This window comes from Rosa chinensis, chromosome 4 (genome assembly GCF_002994745.2).
Source record: "Rosa chinensis cultivar Old Blush chromosome 4, RchiOBHm-V2, whole genome shotgun sequence".
NCBI classification, from domain to species: domain Eukaryota; kingdom Viridiplantae; phylum Streptophyta; class Magnoliopsida; order Rosales; family Rosaceae; genus Rosa; species Rosa chinensis.
In genome coordinates this window covers 55,967,515-55,978,280 of record NC_037091.1, presented here as the reverse complement: position 1 = coordinate 55,978,280, position 10,766 = coordinate 55,967,515, and the positions used below count along the sequence as shown (strand labels likewise).

The 10,766-nt window shown below is 38.2% G+C and overlaps 1 protein-coding gene across 1 annotated transcript; it reads left to right on the top strand.

The window, feature by feature from the left end:
* Window positions 1-3,247: 3,247 nt before the first annotated feature.
* On the top strand, window positions 3,248-4,870 carry LOC112195959 (stemmadenine O-acetyltransferase). The gene has a single exon (XM_024336202.2). The coding sequence runs from the start codon at window positions 3,305-3,307 to the stop codon at window positions 4,586-4,588; it is 1,284 nt and encodes a 427-aa protein (XP_024191970.1). The 5' UTR covers window positions 3,248-3,304; the 3' UTR covers window positions 4,589-4,870.
* Window positions 4,871-10,766: the final 5,896 nt, after the last annotated feature.

The following is a 10,766-nucleotide window of genomic DNA, read 5'->3' as shown; positions in this document are numbered from 1 at the left end:
CCACGTGTTTTGTTCATAGTGTCGTTCTTTTTTTTATAAAAGGTATAGCAATCACAATTCTAACACCGAATGCCAGATTTACAACAAACTGGGTTTTCTCTTTTCACGATCGAGCTGTTCCTTTATCCTTATCGCTATCCGTTCTACATCAGATACAACCTTAATTAATTGGGGAACAATTACTTACTCAATCGAGCTAACTAGGAGAGACTTACGATGAAAGCTAACACTGAAGTAAATCTCACAAAGAGATGGTCAAATTATCTTCTTTAACACCTAACCATCTCCGCCATTACCCATTCTCCTTTCTCGATCAATTATCTCTCTCAGTCTACAAGCCCTTGGTCCTCTTCTATGGATTCAATTTATGCATGCACGAGCCCAACTTACTCATCTTTCATTTCTGTAGTTTTTCACGTGGGTAGACACATTCCTCTTAGGCCACGTTTGGTTCACGGAAAGGAAGCATTAGGAAAGGAAACTTTCCTGCGTTTAGGATGCAAAAGGAAATGAAATCGTTTCCTGAAGGAATGGAAAATAAGGGGGAAAGTGGTTCCTTCCAAATCTCAAAGGAATCACTTTCCCCCATTCTTTCCTTGCATTTATTATTCACAACATATTATTTTATTATATTATTTACAAACTTTTTAACAAGTTTCCTGATAACTTTCCTTACGTTATCAAATATCGGAATGGAAAGTTGTTAGGAAATTTCATTTCCCTTCCCATGGGAAAGACAAAGGACTTACTTTTCTTTTCGTGAACCAAACAAGGCCTCAGGGTCCATGAATTAATTTTTTGATATGGAGTAGACCACGAGTTGTTAGATATGGTAATTTATAAATTGGCATTTGGGGGCTAAGAAGAGGATCTTGTCCTAGCGTTGGAGGTGGCTTTTACAACCCTATTTGGCTTTGTAAGCTCGTCATGATCACCACTATACTAAACTAGCTTATTGGCTTAGGAAACAAGTGAAAGATTTATAAAAAGTCTCTTGTTCATCCTTTGTTGCTTGCCTATGGGTTTTGCTTTGTGCATAGCTTACCGCCTAACTTATCATTCATTTCTTCTGTATAGTTTTTCCGTCCATAGGCGAATTATGCCGATCCATTTAGGGTCCAAGCAAAGGAATTAACTTTTTGGTACATAGTAGAACACAAGTTAGCGATGCAAATTGGCATTTTTGGGGCGCGGGGGGGGGGGGGGCAGGGCCGGCCCTGGGTATAGGCCCAGCAGGCCTGTGCCTATGGCCCCCAATTTTCACGGGCCCCCGAAATCAAATTAAGTTATATATATATATATATGTAATTAAAAAAAAAAATGGAGATATATCATATTTTTTTGGTGAGAAGGGGGCAAAAACGGAGCAAAAAAGGAAAAGCAGAAAGCAAGCTAGCCCATAGGGCAAATATACTGTCATTCTTTACTTCTTTGTTTTTTTTTTGTCTTATTCTTTACTTCTTGGACTCCCAAAGTCAGCTATTGATGTTGCTATTGAAGAATTGGAAAAGTTTATTTCATTTATGCAGAACTATAGAGAAACTGAATTTTATGAGGCCTTGACCATAGCTAAAAAAATTGCAAGTGAGATGAAAATCGAAGCCATATTCTGTGAAAGAGAACTCTTCGGAAAAAGAAGCAATTTGATGATAGCTACAATGAAGAAGAGGTGACCCAATCAGCTTTGGAATCATTTAAGGTTGGTTATTTTCTTTATATAATTGACCAAGCTCTTTCTTCACTTCAAAATAGGTTTGAACAATTTAAGAAGTATGAGGAAGATTTTGGATTTTTAGATTTTTATTTAATTTGGAGAAGTTGAAGTCTTTAGATAATAATAGTTTGATGAACTATTGTATGAATCTTGAAGAATTGTTGAAGGATGGTGATGTTTCTGACATTAATGGGAGTGATCTATTTTCTGAGTTGCGCTACTTGAAAGGAGTCAAACCAAAAGAAACAAAAGGGGCAGTTGGAGTATTGAACTACTTGAAGCAAATGAATGGTTGTTACCCAAATGCTTGGATTGCTTATAGAATTTTGTTAACCATACCGGTTATTGTTGCCTCTGCTGAGAGAAGCTTTTCAAAATTGAAGTTGATCAAGTCTTATCTTCAATCAACTATGTCACAGGAAAGACTGAATGGTTTAGCTATGTTATCAATTGAAAAAGATTTAGTCGAAAAGCTTGAATATTCAAGCTTAGTTGAAACTTTTGCAACTAAGAATGCAAGAAGGGTAATTTTTCAATAACAAAAATACTGATTATTGTAATTTTAAGTTATTTATTTGAATTAATATAATATTTTGGTAAATGATATTGTGATTGTTATATTGCTATGTTACAATAGGGAGCCCCATTTTTGCTTTTGGCCTGGAGCCCCTAAAAACTCAGGGCCGGCCCTTGGGGGGGAGAACCTTTGTCCTAGTGATGGAGATGGGTTTCACAACCCTGTTTAGATTTATACCCACGTCTTGATCAATAAGTCACTACTACTGCCCAACACCCTAGAAAATTTTCCAGGTCGAGTTCCAGCACTTCTACCGACCCGGCCCTGTGGGAACTAGAAAACAAAGAAGAAAATTAATTAAGTCATCCAGGGAAATCAGCTATATATGGCCGACCATGTCCCCGGTAGAAGAGACGGCGGCCAGTTCCTATTTCAACTTGTTGGTAAACGAACTTTGAAAAATTAAAAGTTTCGTTACCACCGGCCTTTTATTTTGAGTTTCGACAAAAATGCCATGTTGATTGTCATCTGTGACGAAAAGGCCTCTAGGGATCCAAACACGTTCGTTTTCCATACGTACACTGTTGCGTTCGCACCCTCCTTTTAATTTGCTGTTGGTGCATGCTAGATGGATAGCACACTATAAGTGGCTCATAATTAAACAAACCGAATTTAGGTATATTGTAAATCTCTCAACGATTAAAGAAACGAACACTACAGAAAAATGTGCCATTGACGGCTTCACGCGTTGTGAATGACAACAGTACCCTTATATGATCTATTGTAGGATTGTATATGAAATTATGAAGTATAAAACTTTGACTTTTAAAGTTTAATATACACATGCAAAGTCAAACTTCATCAGGCTACCATATGTGAAGAAGGATCCGTTTTTAGTTTTTACACAATAAGCACACACAATTGCAACAATCACACGTAATTTGACTTTGTATCCCTGCATATATGTGTATAAGTAGGAGTAATCTAAACACCACTGAACCAAACAAAATCGAAGAACAATCCTATATATCATTTTGCCACAACCACTCGATCGAGTGAGTAAGGAGAGATCGATGGGCATAATGAAGTTTGAAGCTGAAGTAATCTCCAAGCAGATTATCACGCCTTCTTCTCCAACCCCTGACCATCTTCGCCATTATCAGTTCTCATTTCTTGATCAAATATCTCCCCCGGTCTATAACCCTTTGCTTCTCTTTTATGAATTCAATGCCAAAACTCAACCCAACATCACTGAAATATCCAACCACCTGAAGAACTCCTTAGCCAAAGTCTTAACCCTTTTCTACCCGCTAGCCGGACGACTCCAAGGCAACCAATACGTGGATTGCAACGACAATGGTATACCCTACCTTGAAGCTAAAGTGAACTGCAAACTCTCAGATGTTCTCGACAATCCAATACCCGGAGAACTCAACAAGCTCATGCCATTTGAGCTGGACGATGTGGCAAACAAATATGCCCTTGGCGTCCAGCTCAACATCTTTGAATGTGGTGGTTTTGCTATTGCTCAATGCCTTTCTCACAAGCTCGCAGATGGATTATCATACTTCACGTTCAGCAAAATTTGGGCCGCCACTGCCCGTGGTGAACCCAAAATAGCACATCCACAGTTCATTTCCGCCACATTATTCCCTCCCAAGAATTTAAGTGGATATGATGCGCGCACTGGTATCACAAGAAACAAAGTCACAAAAAGATTTGTGTTTAGTGCCTCTAACATAGAGGAGCTCAGAAAAGATCAAGCACATAAGGCCTTAACACGCCCTTCACGTGTTGAGGCCTTATCTTCTTTCATCTTGAGCCGATTTGTGGAGGCTACCAAAGATATTGGATCAGCTGACAAGTTTTACAGGGTGGTTCATGCTGTGAACTTGCGGCCAAGGTTCGACCCACCACTGCCGCACCATTCCTTTGGGAACCTTTACCGAGTAGCCATGACAGCTCCGTTACAAATAAGTTCCCGAGAACCATATCATGGTATACGAGAAGTGATAAGCAAGATCGACAATGAGTACGTGAGTAAACTACAGAAAGGTGATGAGCATTTGAGTTCCATCAAGACCTATGCTAAAAGTTTTGCTAAAGGCGAGCAGGTTACAATTAGCTTCAGTAGTTATTGCAGGTTTCCTCTGTACGATAACGATTTTGGTTGGGGGAGTCCTACGTGGGTGGGGTCGCCGGCACTGACGTTCAAGAATCTAGTGAACTTCATGGATACCAAAGAGGGTGGTGGGATTGAGGCATATATTAGCTTGGAGGAGGAAGTCATGACTAAGTTTGAGAGTGATGTGGAGCTCTTAGCTTATGTGTCTCCAAGTGCGGTGCCGAACGTCTAAGCAAAATTAGTATGTGCTGTGGGCAGTGCAAAATATGAAGGTGTGTAGTGAAAAGTATGTTCTTTCCGACTTCTGGTCCGTCCATACCTAGAAGTAGTTTCTGTAATATTATTTTCTTCAAAATTTCAAGTTGGTCTCCGCGTAGTTAATAAGAACTGGTCCTTTAGCTGTTGAAAAAGACCAAGTCTAGCTTTATGTATTTTCTGGACCGACCTCTTGTAATTTGCCCCAAGTATTTGGTTTGGTGTTGCAACCGAAAAAACAAATTGGTTTAGTGTTGCTGCTGTAACTAGTCAGTATTCAATTAGATACAACTCTATGCCACAACTCAATCTAGTTAAATAGTCAAGAAGAATGAAGGTTGAAGTTGATCTCCAAGGAGATAAACAAACAATCTTCTTCATCCCCTGCCCATCTTCACCATTACTAGCTTTCGATCCTTGATCAAATAACTCCCCTGATGTATAACCCGCGGTCCTCTTCTATGAATTCAAGGATAGATGCCCAGCATTACTTAGATATCCAACCACCTTAAGAAGTCCTTAACTGAGGTCATAACACTTCTCTACCCATTAGCGGGACAATCAAAGATAACCAATATGTATATTGCAATGACGAGGGCATGTAAGCTATAATATAGCTTATATATGGAACTGGACATTGCTTAGAGTTTATATACTGATCTGCAAACATATATATGTATATATCTGTATGAACATGTAATTTGATTAGAGTTTAAATTACATATACACAAGTTGTCAAATGAATTTTGTTTATGGATGAGCTTGTGTACCATTCAAATTCAAAACGATTTGCAGTTGATAAGCAGTTCAAAGTTTGACATAACAGTTAAGCAAAATAACAGTTTCTTTATGGATGAAACTGTTATGAAAGGCTTCTATATAAGGGTCAAACAGTCCCTTCTGAAACATGAGTTCTTTCTCAAAATTAGTCCCATTACTAAGAGAAAATCAAGGTGGATTCAGGGGAAGGCTGTCATGGACAATGCAAGTGCATCGAGTAAGTTTCTGTGTTTAAGTTCTTTTGTTCTTGAAATTCTGCAGATATAGGATTGATACAGCACCTTCAATCCTAAGCATCAATTCTCATTCTGTTTATGTACAGTAATCTTTAACTACATATTTTGATCTAGTATAGGTTCTTGTTAATGTGTATATGATCCATATATTTTCTGTTTCTATGATTCAGTTTACATTATGGTCCTAACAGGGCATTCCCTACCATGAAGCTCAAGTCAAGAACTGCAAACTTACTGATGTTCTCAAGAATGTGATCCCTGGGGAGTTCAACAAGTTCATTGATTTGAACTAGATGATATTGCTAATCAATTTTCCTTAGGATTCCAGCTGAATCTCTTTCAATGCGTGAGGATTTTCATTGGTCATTGCAGTTCTCACAAGCTAGCTTGCAGGTGGGGGGGGGGTTGTGGTTATCTCATTCATATTCAGCAGCGCTTGGAGATCATGTCAACATAGAGTGACCAGAGTTTACATTTTTACTGCCTATGATGTAGGCCTTGGCATACAAGGAATAGAGGTTTGTGTTTAATGACTCTATGATAGCCTAGCTCTTAGAGCAAAATATCGGGACAGTGCAGGCTTAGAAAACCAGAAACACCCATTGTGTTGATGCTTTGTCGGCTTTCATATGGAGTATGTGGCCAGTACCAAGGATGCATGACCAGCTAAAAATTGTACATGGGGCTCCATTCTGTGAACCTGCGTCCAAGGCTCGACCCACCATTGCCGCAAGCGGGGAATTATTAGGTGGTCCTGGCATGGAGTACCATGTGACACTGCCATGTGGTGGTCCTAACCAATAATATCACTAGAATGTGGTGGGATCCATGCAAGGGGTGAAAAAAGAAAAGAAAAATTAATTTAAGAGACCAATCAAAAATCACTACGAGTCACATGAGCCAATAATATCATTCCGGACCACCACGTGTATTATAGTCCAGGACAATGGAAGTGTTGATTGTGTGATTAGTGGGGAGCTGGTTACCTTTAGCTAGCTTCGGTACAGATTTTCTCTGTATGATAATGATTTTGTTTAGGGCAAACTTATTTGGGTTTCCTCACCACCACTGACCTTCAAGAAACTTGTAGTTTCCATGGTCACCATAAAGGGTGATGGAAAAGAGGCATATAATAGTTCGGAGGAGGAATCCATGGCTAAATTTGAAGCTGTTATCGAATCCTAGGCTTATGCAACTCCAAGTGGGGCTGAACTGATTTGTTTGTTAACAAAATAATGTTCTCTTTGGAGTGGAGTATTATTCTTTTAGTTTTTCTGCAGCTGATAGGTAATCATGGAGTGGAGTATTATTCTTCTAGTGGGTTGCTCTTTCATTCTTGTTGCAAAACTATCAGTCTGAATCACATGATTTCTTAACCAACCAAATTGTATACTGTATTTCTACTGAGATGAACCTCCATGTAATAGTTGATGTACCATGCATTCATTTTTTTAGAAATGTCAATGATTCTCTATACATATCAGTCATGGAGCTAGCTATCTATCAACCAGTTCAAAGCCGCAGGCGTTTTTGATTCTGCACCAAATTGGGTATGGTGTTGCTAGTGCAATTAGACTCTCCATATTGAATTGTCACACCCCAAATTTTGAATAAAGGAATTCAAATTCGAAATGCGAAAATCCAACAAGCACAAGAAAAACACATAAATTTTTTCATTTAAATTAAGCAACTAAACAAATTGAGCTCATAATGTCAATACCGACTCGTTCTTTAGAGTCACATATTACACTACAGATAGTTTACAAATTAAACTGAATGACAATTCAATAAGTAAACACACCCACCACAACTCACTATACAACGGAAGACTTAAAACTAAGAGTACCATTCGACGTCCACGCTACCGAACGTACACCTCAGCTTTGATGACGATCACTCGATATTCTAACTTGCATAATAACCCTTACACCATGGAATAGTGCACCGGGTTGAAACGACAAACCCGGTAAGCTTTTGCAAGCTTGTATGAGTAAACCTAAATAACCACAATTGTACTCTCAAATAAACTAAATAAAAACAGTAATCCTTGCATAGAAAATTAGTTCAGGAAATCACCCAAAGCACTCAATCCAAAATCATGGTAATCCTTGCGTGTATTTTAGTTCAGGAGATTACAATTAAATCAAACAATAGAATTCATAGTAATCCAAATCTCACGTACAAATTAAAGAAAGACCAAAAACATTCTCTGATAACTACGTACTCATGATGTAGCAACACAGTACCACCATGACCGTACGCATACGACAGACTGTGTACTCATGATGCAGTAACCTAGTTACCACCATGACCGCACGCATACGACATACTACGTGCTCATGATGCAGTAACCCAGTTACCACCATGACCGCACGCATACAACAGACTACCTACTCAAGATGCAGTAACCAGTTACCACCATGACTGTACGCATGCAAATAGACTAGAGCTCTACTGAATCGTAACCTATCACCTCGGCTGAGGTTTAGTCTTACGATATTTTTGCACCTAGGTAACCACTGTAACCTTTGGAATTTAGTCCATTCGACCCTCGGAACAAGACATTTAAAGAAATCCCACACGACTCACAAATGTCACACCATAACTTCAAATCACTCTTTCAACAATATAAATCATCAAATATACCTCCGGCATGAGTAAATGTTCAATTCAATAACATGAAGGAAATCACCACAAGTCTACATATCACAATGCCACACCATCCAGATATATATATATATATATATATATATATATATTTTACGTAAATATATATGTACATAGTCATCCACTCAGGGATGTCTACTAATACCAACTATAGTTCACATGCACCAAAATCCGAGAAATTCATTTGATACTTAAATTCATTTTTTTACCTGTGAGCCGTAGCTCTATGAACCGTAGTCGATCGAGTTCATATTATTTCAAACAAATCTTTATTTTTGAAAACGATTTACAATTATCAATCAATTCCGACAATTAAATAACTCGGTTCCTAAATGAACCGCGTGAGATTTACTCACCTCTAAATCCTCCTGCGTCTTCTCTAACAGCCAAGATCACACAATCAACAAATGTTCGCCCAAAATAATTCCGTTAAACACCTAATCACATATGATTTCAACTTAGCACATAATTCACATAAACACAATTATATGATGATCCAATGGTTGGATCCTTATCCGAGACTACCCAAAGTCATCGGAACACTAATGCGATCAATATATCAAATCTACAAGTCGATCGGACCGCTGGATCCTTACGGATCGAAAACCAATCGAACCGAAAACCTTAAAACCCTAAAAATTGATAACTTACTCATACGATTTCCAAAAACTACAAACTATATATCGAAATGCTCGTATCGATGAGTAGATCACAATGAGGGGCATAAAATGCCCCAGAGGTGGCCGAAAGCCACCGTACAACTAATGTTCTAAAAGGCGGCCGCCCGGCGCTAGGCACACTGATAGGAGCATGATTATGCGATATTAATAACATTAATCTCTATACTTTCTTTGTTAGTTTAGTATATTTTCTCGTTATTTACATTATTTACTTGTTTTATAGGTATTTTGAGCAAAGAAGGAGAAAAGAAGTAAAAGAGGGATTGAAAGGCTAAATCGGCAAATCTGCCTGTGCAGATCAGTCAACTTCGACGGATCACTGAGACCAGCTCACGACGATCCAGAGGGTGATCTTTATATTGATGGAAAGCCTTGGATGTCTAGTTTCCGAATCTTTTTACGGCTCGTTAATATCATTTTTCTGAAAGAAGTTATGGCCGATTTAGTACAGCAAGGTCAGGCAGTCCGGGAATCTGACACTTTGACGGAAATCCATGATTTGAGGCCCGAATTCCTTTTAGAAGCCCATCGACGAGTATTAACTGAATATCTCTAATGAAGCAAAAGCCAGAGGAGTATTAACTGAATATCGACGAGTATTAACTGAATATATGACATATTTTTATGGGTGAAAATTATTAGGAATCTTAGAGGAGAAGCTACTTGAATCCTAAAAGGAAAAGAAGTGAAAATCTCTTGGAGTGAAGCAAAAAAGAAGGGACGTCTACTAGGACGTACGTTTGGCCGCACAAGAGTAAAGAAGAACGGCATCCTTTCTGCCATCATCCAGCCGCCATCTCTTCCTCTTCCTTCTTCTAGTTTTTGTTTTCTTCATGACTATGTCTAGCTAAATACTTTTGTAGCTAGGGGCGATTTCAAAGCCCCAAACATGTTCAATTCATATTGATAACAATTCAGTTTTTGGTTTTCTATATTATCAATTGAGTGTTTGTTTCACTGTGTCTACAAGATGAATCTTTGCTTGTTTGTTTAGGTGCGCAGCTAAATGAATAGGTTAGGGTTCTAATGCTAGGAGTAACACTAGATTCGTATATGTCGTGTGTTGATTCCAATTGAGTAGCAAAATGTTTTCTTGAATTACATGTGACTCAAACCCTAGGTTTAGCAAGACTACCAACGTACTTGTGACCCTAGATTTATCCAAACCCTTTTCTTGCTTAATGATTTTGATATGTTAAACTTAGCGAGCTTGTGTCTAGGTTGCATAATCGGAAATAGATTAAGTGGTGAGCTTGTATTCACTTAACGAGGAACTAAGAAAGGGTAATGGGTTAATTCGAGCTTGTGAGTTAACTTCGGGTAAATTCAATTGAGAATTAAGATTCCATAACTGAGCTTTGATGTGATTGAGTATGTTTGGTGGTGGAGAATGAGTCCTTAGCTTTGTATCTGTCAATAGTTTAAAGTTATAAAATCTGTTTCTGCTTCATTATATTTCTGTGTTCAGTTTTACGTGAATTATTTCATATAACAAATCAACTCCGATTGTTCTGAAATTTTTTATGTATATTATTCAATGTGTCTTTAGTGTTCTGTAAAATTTACAGAAAATTCCATTGAGTCTAGGTTAGTTAATTAATTTATTTTCGTTAACTGTTCAGTAGCATGTTTTAGAGTAGTCTGTGACATTTGTTTAGCAGTTTAGGAACAATCTTCAGCGGGTAATGACCCTTGCTTGATCACTATATTACCAACGATGTTATTTGAGTGCAAGGTTTAAGTTGTACATCTTTTTAGACGTACCAATTTTTGGCGCCGTTGCCGGGGAATC